This window comes from Bufo bufo, chromosome 2, assembly GCF_905171765.1.
Source record: "Bufo bufo chromosome 2, aBufBuf1.1, whole genome shotgun sequence".
In the NCBI taxonomy this organism is placed as follows: Eukaryota; Metazoa; Chordata; class Amphibia; order Anura; family Bufonidae; genus Bufo; species Bufo bufo.
Genome location: NC_053390.1, coordinates 239,729,333 through 239,747,519, shown reverse-complemented (window position 1 = coordinate 239,747,519; position 18,187 = coordinate 239,729,333). Strand labels below are relative to the sequence as shown.

General features: G+C 44.9%; 1 protein-coding gene across 1 annotated transcript in view; it reads left to right on the top strand.

Moving 5' to 3' along the window:
• Positions 1–18,187, top strand: part of GALNT9 (polypeptide N-acetylgalactosaminyltransferase 9) — an 832,217-nt gene that overhangs the window by 50,672 nt on the left and 763,358 nt on the right. Inside the window, exon 2 of the mRNA XM_040416273.1 lies at positions 15,355–15,535. Coding sequence (XP_040272207.1) covers positions 15,355–15,535 — 181 coding nt within the window. The remainder of the gene's footprint in view (positions 1–15,354; positions 15,536–18,187) is intronic.

Sequence of the window (18,187 nt, the reverse complement as noted above, 5' to 3'; positions counted from 1 at the left end):
AGGTGGAGTAGAGGACTTATTCGTTGACAGCACAGGCTGCAGATGACAACACTATTATCAGCAGTTGATATGTTAAAAAAAGCCCACACTGCGGAGCCATGTGCCAGCATCCTGGGAGCACAAGATGTGACCGTGCATGGTGGATGGTTCGCTCCAGATACATTTGCAGTCTGCTTTTTGCCTCCTGTGAACTGTGAGTTCTGCCTGCTTCTCCTCCTTCTCACTATCTGCTGCTCCGTCTCTCCCTCTGAACTCCCCTCCTCTTCCTCTCTTGTGGGCACCCACGTGACGTCCATCAACAATTCATTGTCACCTTCACCACCACTGACATTAGAGATCTCGGAGTAAGCAGCGACAGCGGGGACCACCCTCCTTGGCTGATCTGGGTACTGTCATCAGACCGCTGGGTGGCGGCCGTTAATACCTCCTCTTCCTCATCCGATGAAAAGAATGGCTGCGCATCGGTAAGGTCTAGGAATGGATGAAAAAATAATTCCTCTGACTCGAGTAGAGGGGCTATGGTGGTGGTGGTGGTGTCTTTGGGAGTGCACACAGCAGAGAGTGAGGAGGGTGCAGATACAGAGGATGAGGAAGGTGCAGAAGTGGAAGGCTGAGTGAGCCACTCAGCCAACTCTGGTGCGCCCTTTGAAGATATCGCACGCGCCTTCTCCAACTTCTCACTTAGGCTCCGGCCTGGTGCACCTGCCCGACACCTACCATCCCTGCGGAATGGTCTTCCTCTTCTTCTGCCTGTCATTTTCTAAATGACCCTCTGCCAAAGTCCATAGAGAAGAGCAGTATTTTATTTGGAAGAAAGTTTATCGCAGCACTCAATCAGTATTTGGTGGAAAAAGGTATATAGCAATAGCACCCCTCAATCAGTATTTTGTGGAAGAAGGTATATAGCAATAGCACCCCTCAATCAGTATTTTGTGAAAGGTATATGGCACCCCTCAATCAGTATTTGGCGGAAACAGGTATATAGCACCCCTCAATCAGCATTTTGTGGAAGAAGGTATATAGCACCCCTCAATCAGTATTTGGTGGAAACAGGTATATGGCACCCCTCAATCAGTATTTTGTGGAAAAAGGTATATAGCACCCCTCAATCAATATTTTGTGGAAGAAGGTATATAGCACCCCTCAATCAGTATTTGGTGGAAACTGGTATATGGCACCCCTCAATCTCTCCTTGCAAATGCAATCTCTCCTTACACTGGCAAAACACATAATGTAAAATGGCTGCCAGATCGGGTTCTGTTATAGGGTTGGGGTGTGTCCATGTGCTGAAACGTCTCAATTGCCTGTCCTGTCCCTCCTAAATGATGTGTCATGGGTCAAAGTTCGGCACTATGCGAAAAATATGGCGTGTGCGAATATCGCCATATGTTCGCATGTTCGGCTAATCGGGAACGAGCAAAGTTTGCCGTGAAACGACCGCCGGGTGAACCGCAAGGCATTCTCTATTCAGGATCTTGTTGTCACTGTGTAAGGGCTCATGCACACGACGGTATGCCCTCTGAGACATACGGTCCATGAGCGGGCCATATGTCCCGGTCCGGAGCGGCATACATCATGCGCACTGGAGTGCACAGCATCAGCATCAGGCCGCCCGTAGGGTTATTGTTCCACACTCATATGATCATGTGAGGGCAGGACAGTAGTCCCGCAGGCGGCCTGATGCGCACAGTATCATAGTAATCTATGATGCTGTGTGCTCCCGTGTGCACGATGTATGCCGCTATGGGACATATGGCCCGCTCACAGACCGTATGTCTCGGAGGGCATACGGTCGTGTGCATGAGCTTAGGCCTAATGCTGCTGATGGGAGAAACACCAAAATGACAGTTTAGGTAAAATGACAGGCTTAGGCCTAATGCTGCTGATGGGAGAAACACCAAAATGACAGTTTATGTGTTCTGCACTGACTCCTCAAGCCCTGTGCTTGACATAATGCTAAAGAAGACTACATGCTAGTTACCAGTTGAAATGAATAACTGGATTGTTCACCTGCTTTCAACCAAACTGTGTCAATGAGAGAGCCAGTGAGACAGGACTCACACTGAGAGATAGATAGATAGATAGATAGATAGATAGATAGATAGATAGATAATATTGTATGTGCAGTACAAAGTAACCAATCTCTTTAAAGGTTACTGCTTCTGCTACACTAAGAAGGAAAGACAAAAACTCAGAATCTGCATAACTAAACCAAAGGAGTTAAGGTAACCTGCGACTATAGCTAACCAGACTTTGCTGCTAGTGAGGGAATACAGTTAAGACACCCATGTGGCCAGACATGTCTCTAAAACCTGTGTCCCGCGGTGGACACTACAGCCACAATTGTCACATTACGGTTGCTAGCCAGAGATTCTATTGAGAGAGACTTTAGCAAAATGGCATATCTAGAGTGCCATTATTTGTCACTTTGCCAGCCTCCATTCCTCACTATCTGAGAAAATGATTTGTACTGTGTATGGACTATTGTTGGATGTACTAAAACTCTATTTTTCACTCAAATAGAAAAGAAGTTTATTCTTATACCTCTGGCCTGGTTTCCTGACCACACCATACACTGGCCATTGCATTACTACATCTCCTGCCAGGCAACCATACAACCACCAACATCAAGGGCACCCCTACCTGCCATCAGGATGGGAAGGCCCCAACTATAGTGAGTTCCCAGAGGGAAGAATAAATGCACCCTCTTGTCATTGCACTGGCCCTAGGGAGCAACGGCCTGAGGGAAACCACTGTTACACATCCTATAGTCAGAGCCACTACCATTCCAATCTTCTGCTCTGGCTCCTCAATGGCATGCTGCATATTGTAGCACATTTCATGGCAGATTTCTATTCCCTATTATGTATATTTATTTTTCTCAATCCACAGTATCATGTGTAAAGGTAAGGAGACAGTTACTAGATGGCTAAATTGACAGCCAGAACTGTTCAGCAGAGTTAGATGTTAGAAAAGAATGTAAAGATTGTTGCTGTCATAACAATAGTGACTGTTGTCATGGAAATCAGCTAGTTAAAATTGCTGCCCTACAAGGATACATATACAGGCATCGAAATGTTGATGAATGTCTTTAGAGATCACAGATCCAATGGAAATTCATTTATCTACATATGGTTTGCAGAATAACAAGTGGCTCATCCAGTGAATGTGCTGCCATCACAATAATAACAGTAATCTCTGGTTAAAGTAATGAAGGCACATACCTAATAGTTTGCCTTTGTTACATACGTGTATTGTACAATGTTTTATCTCTCTCATTAGGAGGAAAAACATAACAGCCTTGCAGATATGATACCATTTGCTAACAAAAATACAAGCAATGATGTTACATACAGTAGCAAGACAACCTAGGTCTCTTTATTAGGCTTAGTATAACAAAGTATAATGTTTATATTTATACACTGTATTACCTAAACCACTCTAGCATTCTTCTTCTAAAAGTCATGCAAAAATGCTTTAAAAATAAACTCTGTAATAAACAAAGCCTCTCTAGGTTGGGACAAACAGGACACATTAATGGTATCATCTTGTCTCAAAGGAAGTTGTAAAATGCATTCCATTGAAGAAACAGAAACTCAAAAGAACTAGTGTAAAATGATTCTCTTGTATTCTCTTGGAATAAGCAATCCATGTGTGTGTTTTAGTTTTTAATGTAAGTTAACTGTTATGGTAATAGGTCTGGAACCACTGTGTCAACCAACAGTTTTGGCTTTGGACTATTCTTAAGGGCATTATCCTAACCCCTATACAAGGTCTAGACTTTGCTGCAGGGGAACCACCAGGCCGCTACCTCCTGGAGTAGTCTCTGTGTGATTTACTGCTAACGTGTGGTCAGAGACATTGGTGTGGAGAAGGGGGGGGGGGGGAATGTAAAACAAAACAGTAATCAGGGACAGGCTAAGATCAGGGCAGGCAGAGTCTGTGCTTAACAGAAAACGGTCTGACATTAGGGCAGGAATTGGATAGCCAATACAAAGTTCAGGCACAGATCAGGTCAGGCAGCGGAGGGTCAGTATTCAGTAAAGTCAGCACATGGGCAGACAACAAACACCTTTACAGGATACTAGCACACAAGAACATCTATTGCTCAGGCACCCTTCCAAAGGGGAAGGTTCCTTAAAGGTTTAAAAGAAGAATTCCTACGCTTACTCTCTAACTGCACCTAAGTACCCATGACTAAAAGTGGGGTTCTACCACATTGCAATCCTCTAAGTTCTAATTAGTATCTATATGTGACACAGTCACGCCTACCTGTACTTGTAGAGGAAAGTCCACAATATTGATAATCCAGAAAACAGGCAGAAACTTATTACACAGGCAGACAACACAGAAATACACTTTTGCAGGATACTAGCATGCAAGAACACCTATTGCTCAGACACCCTCCCACAGAGTATTGTTGCTAGTAGAGATGAGCGAATCTAAATTGAGAAGTGGAATTCGATACAAATTTCAGGAGAAATTAGATTTGCACCGAATCTGAATTTCCTCACGCTTCGTGGTAACGAATCAAATTTTTTCCTAAAATGGCTGCTGCACGTGTGAGGACAAGGAGCAACAAACTCTGGGAAGACGGGATCACCCATAATGCCATGCATGTAACCAATCAGCAGCCAGCCAGCCCTGTGATGTCACAGCCCTATAAATAGCCTCAGCCATCTTGGATTTGCCAGTTTCCAGTGTACTTAGTGCAGGGAGAGACGTCAGCAGGCGCTAGGGACAGTGCTAGAAAAAACGTCATTGTGCTAAAAAAAGATTTACAAGTTCAGGGAAAGATTATTCAAGGTGTATGAAAAGGATAGGGAGGAATGATTCCACAGCATTTATGTTGAACAGGGTTCAGTAGGCGAGGTTACAGCCTGGGTAATAGGAACAATCCTATTACACCTTGCTGCACTGACTGGGCACCCAAATTGCCATTATACAGCTCTGTAATTCCAGCAAACCGTTCTTGTTATTGGGGTGCAAGAGCTGTTTGATACAGCCATTAACAGGGTTTATTACAAGAAAATATTTCTATGTCTTATTTGCCCCTGTGCAGTGCAGTTAAATGTTCTAAAGAATTTTATGGCTTGTATTAGTGGGGAAAAAAGGCTTATTACAGCCCTTTATGTCATGTATTAGTGGCAAAAGAAAAATATATTTGCCGTTCAGCAGTGCAGTTATATGTTCCAAAGCCTTTTGTAGAGTGCATAAGTGGAAAAAGAAAAAAATATTTGCCGTTCAGCAGTGCAGTTATATGTTCTAAAGCCTTTTGTGGCATGTATAAGTGGAAAAAGAAAAATATATTTGCCGTTCAGCGGTCCAGTTATATGTTCTAAAGCCTTTTGTGGTGTGTATTAGTGGCAAAAGTAAAATATATTTGTCGTTTAGCGGTGCAGCTATATGTTATAAAGCCCTTTTTGTTGTGTAATAGTGGCAAAATAAAAATATATTTGCCATTCAGCGCTGCAGTTACATGTTCTAAAGCCTTTTGTGGCGTGTATAAGTGGGAAAAAAAGGGCCTTTGTTGGTGTCATCTGTCGATGGAAGGGCTCTATCTGAGTCCGTACAATTTTCTACTGAACCTTTGAAACTACAGGTAGGAGCTCTTCATACATAAGAAATCTTGTTCTTGATTCTTCAAAGTCTCTCTCATCTTCTCCTTTTGGGGATACCATGGCTCCGTACCCATTAACCTGTTCTTGATTGGAAGTCTGGAGAGGTGCTTCGTTGGGCGACAGTACTACCTTGTGAAGTGTCTTTCTCCTGTTCAGCCTGCTTGGTTACCTCGGGTACCACAAAATCTTGAAGATTTGCTTGCAGCATACCATGCCTATGCCGACGTCTTCGATAAGAAGGAGGCTGAGATGTTACCTCCACACAGGCCCTATGATTGTCCTATTGATCTGGTTCCTGGTTCTTCACCTCCTTGTGGTCGCATTTATCCTCTGTCACCTGCAGAGACAGGCCATGTCTGATTATATTAAAGAAAATCTTGACAGAGGATTTATCCGGAAATCATTTTCTCCAGCTGGCGCTGGCTTCTTCTTTGTAAAGAAAAAAGACGGTTCTCTCCAACCATGCATCGATTACAGGGGCCTAAATAAAATCACAATCAAGAAGAAATACCCTCTTCCTCTTATTCCAGAGTTGTTTGACTGCCTCAGAGGAGATAAGATCTTCTCTAAATTAGATCTTCGTGGGGCCTACAACTTGATACGAATTCCTCGAGGGGACGAGTGGAAGACCGCCTTCAACACCTGTGACGGTCACTATGAATATCTGGTGATGCCCTTTGGAATAAGCAATGCTCCTGCAGTGTTCATTAACAATATTTTCAGAGACTTGTTATACTCTTGTGTTGTGGTTTATCTAGATGATATTCTTGCAATATCTGTATGCTAAGTTTGAAAAATTTATCTTCGAACAAACCTCGCTTCCATTTTTGGGGTACATAATATCTGATACTGAGCTACAGATGGATCCTGAAAAGCTGTCTGCGATTTTGAAGTGGCCAAAAATTGGGCTTCTGAGGCTGAATCAGCCTTTCAAGACTTGAAACAGGCCTTCTCTGTGGCTCCAGTACTCCATCGTCCTGATGCCAGTAAGCAACTTTTCTTGGAGGTGGATGCATTGTCTATTGGAGCTGGGGTGGTGCTTTCACAAAGATCTCCCTCAGGTAAGATGACCTTTCTGGCCTTTCTTGATCGCTGCCTGTCCAGACCCGTATCCTTCTGGCCACGCACGTCCCCTCGGTGCTTGCATCGGGTACTCTGACCCCCTGGTCAGCTGCCACTGACTCGGGGACTGCTCATGAGTGGCACCTGGCAATTACCCAAACAGCTCAAGCCTATCCTCATCATCAGAGGCTCTAGTGAAGAAGTTACGCCACTCCAGAGTGCAGCCAGTCAGTGGTGCAGTGGGTCCACACCTGCTTGCATTACAGTGGGAAAAAAGGGCTATTAGCCATTGTGTGGTGAAGTGAGAAAATTACTGACTTTTTGGGGGTGTTTTAATTTTTATTTATCTGATCTAACAGTATGTCAGACAGAGAAGTGCCAGGCCCTGCACAGCGGAGTGGCAGAGGACTAAATGTTTCTAGCACAGGCACAGGTCGCAGCAGAATAAGGGGGCATGGTAGCATGAGTCGCAGCGAGAGGCCTGAGCTCCCAGTGTCATCTAGCGGTCGTGTCTTGACCAACAACCCAGCGGTTCTTGAATGATTGACTCGGTCATCTCTGTTTTGGATCCACTCCTGTTTTTTCTGGCATTAGCAATACTGATGGATTACTGACCAAATGCTGACAGAGTGAAGGCAGATGCTCAACAGACAAGATCCGTTTTTTGGGGGTTATTGTGCTGACGGACAGAGGAAGGGCAAAATAATCAGTGACGTCGACACAAACTTACTGCTGACACCCTCTCCACTCTGTCCCCCCGAGGTTCTGTAGACATCTATGTGGAATCAGATGAAAAGGAGTGCGCTTGACGCTAACATTGACCTGTAAGGTGTGAGTCCACACTTGAGTTATTTGGTCAGTTTTGGCCCCGTGACTGCCCAAATAAGTGAAGTGTGCAGTGATTCTAAGAGTGAAGCCTGTCATCTGCATATCATACTGACTCACAGTATTATTTCACTACCACAGCAGACTCCCTATGCGTGTTACTGCAAGGCCCAGTGTTCTATACCACTATAAAGGGTCTCTGCAGCCAGGAAATAGCCATTTCTTAACGCGATTTGCTGCAAATTAATTTGAATCGAATCAAAAAATTCGGCGAACTGGCCGCATCGAATCGAAGAGAATGTGTCACCAGAAAATGACCTATTGTTTAAAAAAAACATTTTTATGTTAAAAATGTTTTAGAATTTTTGGTGAGTTTTTTTTATTTTATTGTTACTATCTATACTAGAGTTGAGCGGACACCTAGATGTTCGGGTTCGACGAGTTTGGTCGAACTTGAAAAAAAAGTTTGGGTTCGGGACCCGAACTTGACCCGAACTTGACCCCGAACCCGAACCCCATTGAAGTCAATGGGGACCCGAACTTTTGGGCACTAAAATGGCTCTAAAATAGTCCTGGAAAGGGCTAGAGGGCTGCAAAAGGCATCAAAATGTGCTTAAGAGCATGCAAACAAAAGTGGATAGGGAAATGACTTAAAATAACATAAAATACAGAAAATAGAACAGAGGATTTTGAGAGATTTAGGCCCCTGTCACCCAGGCACAGCAGGGGTTCATTCACGGCAAAAGGGGGTTCATGTCACCCAGCAATAGAACAGAGGATTTTGAGAGATTTAGGCCCCTGTCACCCAGGCACAGCAGGGGTTCATTCACGGCAAAAGGGGGCTCATGTCACCCAGCAATAGAACAGAGGGTTTTGAGAGATTTAGGTCCATGTCACCCAAGCACAGCAGGGGTTCATTCACGGCAAAAGGGGGTTCATGTCACCCAGCAATACAACAGAGGATTTTGAGAGATTTAGGCCCCTGTCACCCAGGCACAGCAGTGGTTCATTCACGGCAAAAGGGAGTTCATGTCACCCAGCAATACAACAGAGGATTTTAAAAGATTTAGGCCCATGTCACCCAGGCACAGCAGGGGTTCATTCACGGCAAAAAGGGATTCATGTTACCCAGCAATAGAACAGAGGATTTTGAGAGATTTAGGCCCCTGTCACCCAGGCACAGCAGGGGTTCATTCACGGTAAAAGGTGGTTCATGTCACCCAGCAATAGAACAGAGGATTTTGAGAGATTTAGGCCCCTGTCACCCAGGCACAGCAGGGGTTCATTCACGGCAAAAGGGGGTTCATGTCACCCAGCAATAGAACAGAGGATTTTGAGAGATTTAGGCCCCTGTCACCCAGGCACAGCAGGGGTTCATTCACGGTAAAAGGTGGTTCATGTCACCCAGCAATAGAACAGAGGATTTTGAGAGATTTAGGCCCCTGTCACCCAGGCACAGCAGGGGTTCATTCACGGCAAAAGGGGGTTCATGTCACCCAGCAATAGAACAGAGGATTTTGAGAGATTTAGGCCCCTGTCACCCAGGCACAGCAGGGGTTCATTCACGGCAAAAGGGGGTTCATGTCACCCAGCAATAGAACAGAGGATTTTGAGAGATTTAGGTCCATGTCACCCAGGCACAGCAGGGGTTCATTCACAGCAAAAGGGGGTTCATGTCACCCAGCAATAGAACAGAGGATTTTGAGAGATTTAGGCCCCTGTCACCCAGGCACAGCATGGGTTCATTCACTGCAAAAAGGGGTTCTTGTCACCCAGCAATAGAACAGAGGATTTTGAGAGATTTAGGCCTCTGTCATCCAGGCACAGCAGGGGTTCATTCACAGCAAAAGGGGGTTCATGTCACCCAGCAATAGAACAGAGGATTTTGAGAGATTTAGGCCCCTGTCACCCAGGCACAGCAGGCGTTCATTCACGACAAAAGGGGGTTCATGTCACCCAGCAATAGAACAGAGGATTTTGAGAGCTTTAGGCCCTTGTCACCCAGGCACAATACGGGTTCATCAACGGCAAAAGGGGGTTCATGTCACCCAGGAATAGAACAGAGGATTTTGAGAGATTTTGGCCCCTGTTACCCAGGCACAGCAGGGGTTTGTATACGCCAAAAATGGTAAAATGTCACCCAACAATTGAAAATAAGATTTTTTTGTATTTAGGGCACTAAAATTGACACTTTTTTGCATTAAAATGGCACTAAAATAGTCATTGAAAAGGCTATAGGGATGTTAAAGGCAGTAAAATGTGCTTAAGAGCATGGCAACTGCTCTGCAAACAAATGTGGATAGGGAAATACCTTAAAATGAAATAAAATAACTAAAAATTACAAATTATTAAGAGAAGGAGGTGGATATGGAGTCAGAGGTTGAGGAGGCGGTGAATGTGGTGTTGTAGATGGAGGCAGCAATGGAGGAGGAGGAGGTAGCCAACAATGTTTTTTTTTTTTAAAATTTATTGGGGTAGGTAGCCCCCAAAATATTGGGACAAATAAAAAAAAAGAAAACAAAGAATAATTGCACTTGACTTGAGTACAAGAATGTATGTTAGATTGTGGTATAAATGTCTATTCTGCACAAGGTACAGACAAGTCTTGTGGGATCCAAGCCTGGTTCATTTTAATGAACGTGAGCTTGTCTATGTTGGCTGTGGACAGGCGGCTGCGTCTGTCTGTAATGACGCCTCCTGCCATGCTAAATACACGTTCAGAGAGTACACTGGCTGCAGGGCAGGCCAGCACCTCCAAGGCATACAGGGCAAGCTCTGGCCATGTGGACAATTTGGAGACCCAGAAGTTGAATGGGGCAGAACCATCAGTCAGTACGTGTAGGCGTGTGCACAGGTACTGTTCCACCATGTTGTTCAAATGCTGCCTCCTGCTAACACGCTCCATATCAGCAGTTGGGGCCGGTTGTTGCGGCGAGGTGACAAAGCTTTTCCACATGTCGGCCATGCTAACCCTGCCTTCTGAGGTGCTGGCGCTGACACAGCTGCGTTGGCGACCTCTTCCTTTCCACCTGCCTTCGCCTTGTGCTTCCACTTGTCCCCCGGCGTCAGTCGGGAATGCTCTCAGGAGCACGTCTACCAGCTTGCGCCTGTAGTCGCGCATCTTCCGATCACGCTCCAGTGAGGGAATTAAGGACAGCACATTGTCTTTGTAACGGGGATCCAGCAGGGTTGCCACCCAGTAGTCAGCACACGTTAAAATGTGGGCAACTCTGCAGTTGTTGCGCAGGCACTGCAGCATGTAGTCGATCATGTGTGCCAGGCTGCCCAGAGGTAAGGACAAGCTGTTCTCTGTGGGAGGCGTTTCGTCTGCTTCCTCTGTATCCCCCCAGCCATGCACCATTGATGGGCCACCCTGCTGTGAACATGCTTCATCCCCATCCTCTTCCTCCTCATCATCCTCCTTTTCATCCTCCTCCTCCTCGTCCTCCAGTAGTGGGCCCTGGCTGGCCAAATTTGTACCTGGCCTCTGCTGTTTCAAAAATCCTCTTTCTGAACCACTTCTAAAAGACTGGCCTGAAAGTGTTAGAGATGACCCCTCTTCCTCCTCCTCATCCTGGGCCACATCCTCTTCCATCATCGCCCTAAGTGTTTTCTCAAGGAGACATAAAAGTGGTATTGTAACGCTGATAACGGCGTCATCGCCACTGGCCATGTTGGTGGAGTCCTCGAAACAGCGTAGCAGGGCACACAGGTCTCGCATGGAGGCCCAGTCATTGGTGGTGAAGTGGTGCTGTTCCACAGTGCGACTCACCCGTGCGTGCTGCAGCTGAAACTCCACTATGGCCTTCTGCTGCTCGCACAGTCTCTCCAGCATGTGCAAGCTGGAGTTCCACCTGGTGGGCTCGTCGCATATGAGGCGGTGAGCGGGAAGGCCGAAGTTACGCTGTAGAGAAGACAGCCGAGCGGCGGCACGATTGGAACGCCGGAAGCGCGCACAGACGTCCCGCACTTTACGCAGCAGCTCAGACATGTCGGGGTAGTTGTGAATGAATTTCTGCACCACTAAATTCAGCATATGCGCAAAGCAAGGGATGTGCATCAAACCGGCTAGTCCCAGAGCTGCAACGAGATTTGCCGGGCTTGAGACTCACTGGCAGCAACCACTCGTCAGTCTGTTGTTCTATACCCCGCCACAACACCTGCGCGGTGTGGGGCCTGTCCCCCAAACACATTAGTTTCAGAACGGCTTGCTGACGTTTACCCCTGGCTGTGCTGAAGTTGGTGGTGAAGGTCTGTCACTGACCAGATGAGGAGGTGGTAGAAGAGGAGGAGGAAGCCGAGTAGGAAGAGGAGGCAACAGGAGGCAAAGAATGATGCCCTGCGATCCTTGGCGGCGGAAGGACGTGCGCTAAACAGCTCTCCACCTGGGGCCCAGCTCCCAGCCACCACTACATTTACCCAGTGTGCAGTTAGGGAGATATAGCGTCCCTGGCCATGCTTACTGTTCCACGTATCTGTGGTTAGGTGGACCTTGCCACAGATGGCGTTGCGCAGTGCACACTTGATTTTATCCAATACTTGGTTGTGCAGGGAGGGCACGGCTCTCCTAGGGAAGTAGTGGTGGCTGGAAACGACGTACTGTGGGACAGCAAGCGACATGAGCTGTTTGAAGCTGTCCGTCTCCACCAGCCTGAATGACAGCATTTCAAAGGCCAGCAGTTTAGAAATGCTGGCATTCAGGGCAAGGGATCGAGGGTGGCTAGGTGGGAATTTACGTTTTCGTTTAAAGGTTTGTGAGATGGAGAGCTGAACGCTGCCGTGTGACATGGTGAAGATGCTTGGTGACGGAGGTGTTGTTGTTGGTGGCACATCCTCTGTTTGCTGGGTGGCAGGTGCCAACGTTCCTCCAGAGGCGGAGGAAGAGGCCGAGGCAGCAGCAGAAGAGGGAGCAGGAGGGGCCTGAGCCCTTTCTTGGTTTTGAAGGTGCTTACTCCACTGCAGCCCGTGTCTCGCATGCAGATGCCTGGTCATGCAGGTTGTGCTAAGGTTCAGAACGTTAATGCCTCGCTTCAGGCTCTGATGGCACAGCGTGCAAACCACTCGGGTCTTGTCGTCAGCACATTATGTGAAGAAGTGCCATGCCAGGGAACTCCTTGAAGCTGCCTTTGGTGTGCTCGGTCCCTGGTGATTGTGGCCAGTAGCAGGCAAACTTTTTTGGCGACGGCTGCTCTGCTTTTGCACCCTGCTCCCGCTTTTGCTACGCTGTTGGCTCGGTCTCACCACTGCCTCTTCCTCCGAACTCTGAAAGTCAGTGGCACAACCTTCATTCCATGTGGGGTCTAGGACCTCATTGTCCCCTGCATCGTCTTTCACCCAGTCTTCCTCCCTGACTTTCTTTTCGGTCTGCACACTGCAGAAAGACACAGCAGTTGGCACCTGTGTTTCGTCATCATCAGAGACTTGCTGAGGTGGTATTCCCATGTCCTCATCAGGAAACATAAGTGGTTGTGCGTCAGTGCATTCTATGTCTTCCACCCCTGGGGAAGGGCTAGGTGGATGCCCTTGGGAAAGCCTGCCAGCAGAGTCTTCAAACAGCATAAGAGACTGCTGCATGACTTGAGGCTCAGACAGGTTCCCCGATATGCACGGGGGTGATGTGACAGACTGATGGGCATGGGTTTCAGGCGCCAACTGTGCTCTTTCCTCAGAAGACTGGATGGGAGATAATGTGAATGTGCTGGATCCACTGTCGGTCACCCAATTGACTAGCGCCTGTACTTGCTCAGGCCTTACCATCCTTAGAACGGCATTAGGCCCGACCAAATATCACTGTAGATTCTGGCGGCTACTGGGACCTGAGGTAGTAGGTTCAGTAGGATGTGTAGCTGTGGCAGAACGGCCACGTCCTCTCCCTGCACCAGAGGCTCCACCAACACCACCACCACCATGACCATGACCGCGTCCCTTATTAGATGTTTGCCTCATAGTTAGCATTTACAAAGCAAAGTACAAAGTGGTTAAGTCTGTTAAAAATTATTTACCGCCAATAAAAACCCTGATGTAGGGTATTGCACTCAAATTTTTTTTTAAACTCTATATGACAGCGGTATTTGTTGTCTAAATGTGACACTCACTTATGCACGTCTTATCCCAGATGTGCAGTATATCAGAGGGTTTTTTCCCCCCAGTAACCAAAAAGCCGTATTTCTGGGCTAAATGTGACAGTCACTTATGCACGACAAATCCCAGATGTGCAGTATATTAGAGGGTTTTTTCCCCCCAGTAACCAAAAAGCCGTATTTCTGGCCTAAAAGTGACAGTCACTTATGCTTGTCTAATCCCAGATGTGCAGTATATTAGAGGGTTTTTTCACCCCAGTAAGTAAAAAGATGTATTTCTGGCCTAAATGTGACACTCACTTATGCATGTCTTATCCCAGATGTGCAGTATATTAGAGGGTTTTTTCACCCCAGTAACCAAAAAGACGTATTTCTGGCCTAAATGTGACAGTCACTTATGCACGTCTTATCCCAGATGTGCAGTATATTAGAGGTTTTTTTCACCCCAGTAACCAAAAAGACGTATTTCTGGCCTAAATGTCACTTATGCACGTGTAATCCCAGATGTGCACTATATTTTACAGATGTATTTTTTTAACCCCAGTAAGTAAAAAGCTGTTTTTCTGGACTTGCAGACATGCAGATAGCCTGTGCTGGTGCACTATCGTTGCATAAAATGGCTGCAGATTATGTATTGATATTGACTAACTGAAGAAAAAAAAGTTTGTTTTCAGTAGTAGTTGGCTCAGGGCAGGCTTAAAAAAATTGTGCACTACACCCACAAAACACATTTGCTGTAGATCGCAGAGTACAAAAAACAATTCTTGATAAGATTTCTCCCTGATCTCTCCCTCACAGCAGCTGCAGCCTCTCCCTACACTAATCCGAGCAGAGTGACGGGCGGCGCTACGTGACTCCAGCTTAAATAGAGGTTGAGTCACATGCTGCAGTTGGCCAATCACAGCCATGCCAATAGTAGGCATGGCTGTGATGGCCTTTTGGGGCAAGTAGTATGATGCTTGTTGATTGGCTGCTTTGCAGCCTTTCAAAAAGCGCCATAAAAATCGCCGAACACCGAACCCTAACTTTTACGTAAATGTTCGGGTTCGGGTCCGGGTGCCGAAAACCCTAAAGTTCGGTACGAACCCGAACTTTACAGTTCGGGTTCGCTCAACTCTAATCTATACAAAAAAATGTATATAATCCGGCAATTTTCACACTTGCCTCATTGTTTTATATGGAAGAGATTTCTAGGCATGCTCTGTGACCTATGCAGAAGTCAAGAGGAAACTAAAAAGCTTTGATGTCAACTTTTGTGACTTTTGTGTTTTCTACCTACTTATCATTGTAATTCTGCTTGTGGCAATAATGATAATAGCTACTGAAAAGTTACCTGTACAGAACAGGAAATATTACCTTTAAAAAAAAAGTCAATTTTCACTTTTCTGTCTCACTTTGGGAAGCAGGCTGGAGCTTTATTGATGATATCATAGTAAAGGAATATATCAGCAGGCTAAAAAATATGACTTGAACAGTTTCAGTGACACTCCTGACATAATGTAGTATGCAATTTTATTAATATACAATATATACACTATATAGCATATGTACATGCATCAGTGTACTAAACAATGTACATATTCTTGATGTACTAGAGTTTTAAAGCTGAAGATCATGAATTGCTTTGAAAAGTAGAATTAGAGTATATTCTTACTAACTTTACTTAATTTTTTGAATTACAACTAATCAGTATGCTTTTTATGCTTTATACTTTTTGGTACAGTTATCATGTATTATTGAGGTAATCGTATTATGTATTTTTCTAGGCTTAGCAAAACCCATGGGACTCGTGGAAGGACCTGGTGGGCTTGGGCAAGGTGGAATGGCTGCAACTTTGAGAGATGATAGCCATGAATCAGAAACCAAATATGAAGAATATGGCTACAATGCCCAGTTAAGTGACAGAATCTCACTGGACAGATCAATTCCAGATTATAGACCAAAAAAGTAAGTAAATGAAAGATAGTTCTCACAAGTAAATCACAAAATAAAAGAACGTTTCATGGGGGAGGGGTGGGGCTCATATACGTTTACGTTTGTATTACACTTTAATATAGTACTACAAGGTGAAAAACGAATGTAGAATTCTCATAGATATCACAAATCAACATTGGCAGTACATGATATGTAGGATAAGGCACTATCTGTTTGAAGGTTTATTCAACGCAGTATAGTTTGAAAAATATATATATAACATTGATATAGCCAAATTAAAAGGCATACAGTAAATGACAAAGAGACAATGAAATGAATACAAAGCAATAAAAAAAAGAACTTGGATTCCTCCTTAAAAAGTTAAATATTGTATGCATCTAGGACAAAGTATCATCTAGACGTCATTGGTTTCTATTTTTTAAGTCATATTGTGGTGCAGAATAGGTTGGTGGGAAAGTAGGGAAAGGTTTTTTATACTGCATAATGGAGGTTTAACATTCCCAGATGAAAGTGTGTTTGGGTATAAAACCATTATAAAGTGATTGAATGAGTTGAAATTGCTTGTCCAAACCAAGCTTGAGGCTGAAGAGACATGTTGTAACATAACCTTCTTCCATACCCTTTACTTCTGTAATAGAGATGAGTGATTCGATTCTAAACTAATCAGATTTGAATCTGAAGTTTTGGTGATTCGCTTCAGACCAATCATGCAAAAAACACACCCAATTCTATTTTACTATGAACATTGTCAGGGAAAACCACAGGAAGGAAGAAGATGGAGGATCATATGTTCCTGAGAAGGAGGGAAGGCTTGCCATAAATGGCTCAGAGGCTGACAGGCAACCTGATCAGCCAATCAGGTGGCAATATTCAGCCAGGTTTCTGCTCACAACAAGCCAGGTACCATTCTGTTCTCAGCTGTGGAAATGATAGGATGTGTTGTGGATGTTTATTAGTGTTGGGCGTGAATATTCGAATCGCAAATTTTAATTCCGAATATCTACACTTCGAGAATTCGCAAAAATTTTGATTATAGTGCTATATATTTGTATTCGTGAATATTCTAGATTTTTTTCATATGAACCCATGATCCCTCATGGGCCAATGAGAAGGCTGCAATGTCTTTGAGCTTAGCAACATCCCTAGCAACCAATAGGAAAGTTGCCTACCCCTTACTATATAAGAACCTCCCCAGCAGCCATTTTCTGTTGTTTTATGGAGTTCTGAGAGAGACCGCAGTGTCATTGCTGTGCTCTGTGCTTTGCTAGGTCATTACACTAGATAGTTAGCTTATATATATAATACAGATAGTTATTGGGAGATAGTCAGTGTAGGTTATATCCTGATATAGTGTAGCTGACAGGTTCCAGTGCAGGGCATTAGGTAGTGTCATAGGTTCTGCTGTCCATACATACATGCTGCAGACATAGTGCTGTGATGTCATAAGTTCACCACAATACTTACTGCATCAATCAGTAAAATGTAGTCAGACCTGCTAAAATGTAAAGTTGCATGTATTGCGCCAAAATATGCCGATTTGCGCAATCGCGGACATATTGGAGCACTCTAGCTGCATATAAAGCTATTGTAATGTTCTGCCGTGCCAACCATTTTCTCCAGTCTCAGGAAACTTCTAGCAGCTTGAAAAATGTAGGAAAAATGACACACGGCTGTATTGTGCACGCAATATGCGCATATTACATTACTGATGTTCGCAATCAAAAAAATAACGGTGAGTTCTCGAATTCGCGAATTTATGACGAATATTCGCCCAAATATTCGCAAAATATCACAAATTCGAATATTGCCCCTGCCGCTCATCACTAGTGTGTATGACAAAAAAAAAACATTTTCAGACACAAGCCAGTTACTAGGGACACTATAGAAAGACTATAGGGAGAGAATTGGAGATAAAATTGGATAGATTTTATCAGGGAAAGCTTAGAATAGAGAGTGAGTAAGGGACTGGTCACTGTCTCCATTGTTTCACACGGCTTACTGGCAAGTTCTGAACTACCAAATCCTACAAGAAATCCATTTTGTAAAGAAGAAATTTTTTGTAAAGAAGTTTCTACAATTCATAGGGTTGCTGGCAGCACTCCTATAGCATGCATTCTTCTGCAAACGCTATGCAATTGTCCCTTTTTTTCCTACAAACCATACCGTGCATTATTAGTGTGTTGTGCTGCAGTATCAACATTTATATGCCCAAAAGGGGGGGAAATAGCAGTGCGTCTTATGGGGCGAATGCTGCCATTTTTACTTTGCACTGATACATCGCCAGTGTTATAGAGAACAGTGACTGAACCGGGCCCCGCCGAGATTCCAACACAAGTTGCCGACCTCCACCCCCTGTATTGGGGGTCACTATTTACACAAGGACAGTGTTATGGAGCGGATCTGTGGATGACACATATATAGCATAAGATGCCACAGATACCCCCATAACAGTGTCATCCACAGATCCCCCCATAACAGTGTCATCCACAGATCTCCCCATAACAGTGTCATCAACAGATCCCCCATAACAATGCCATCCACAGATCCCCCATAACAGTGCATCATCCACAGATCCCCTCCATAACAGTGTCATCCACAGATCCCTCATAATAGTGTCATCCACAGACCACCATTAGTTCAAAACCCACCAAAAGCACACCTTTT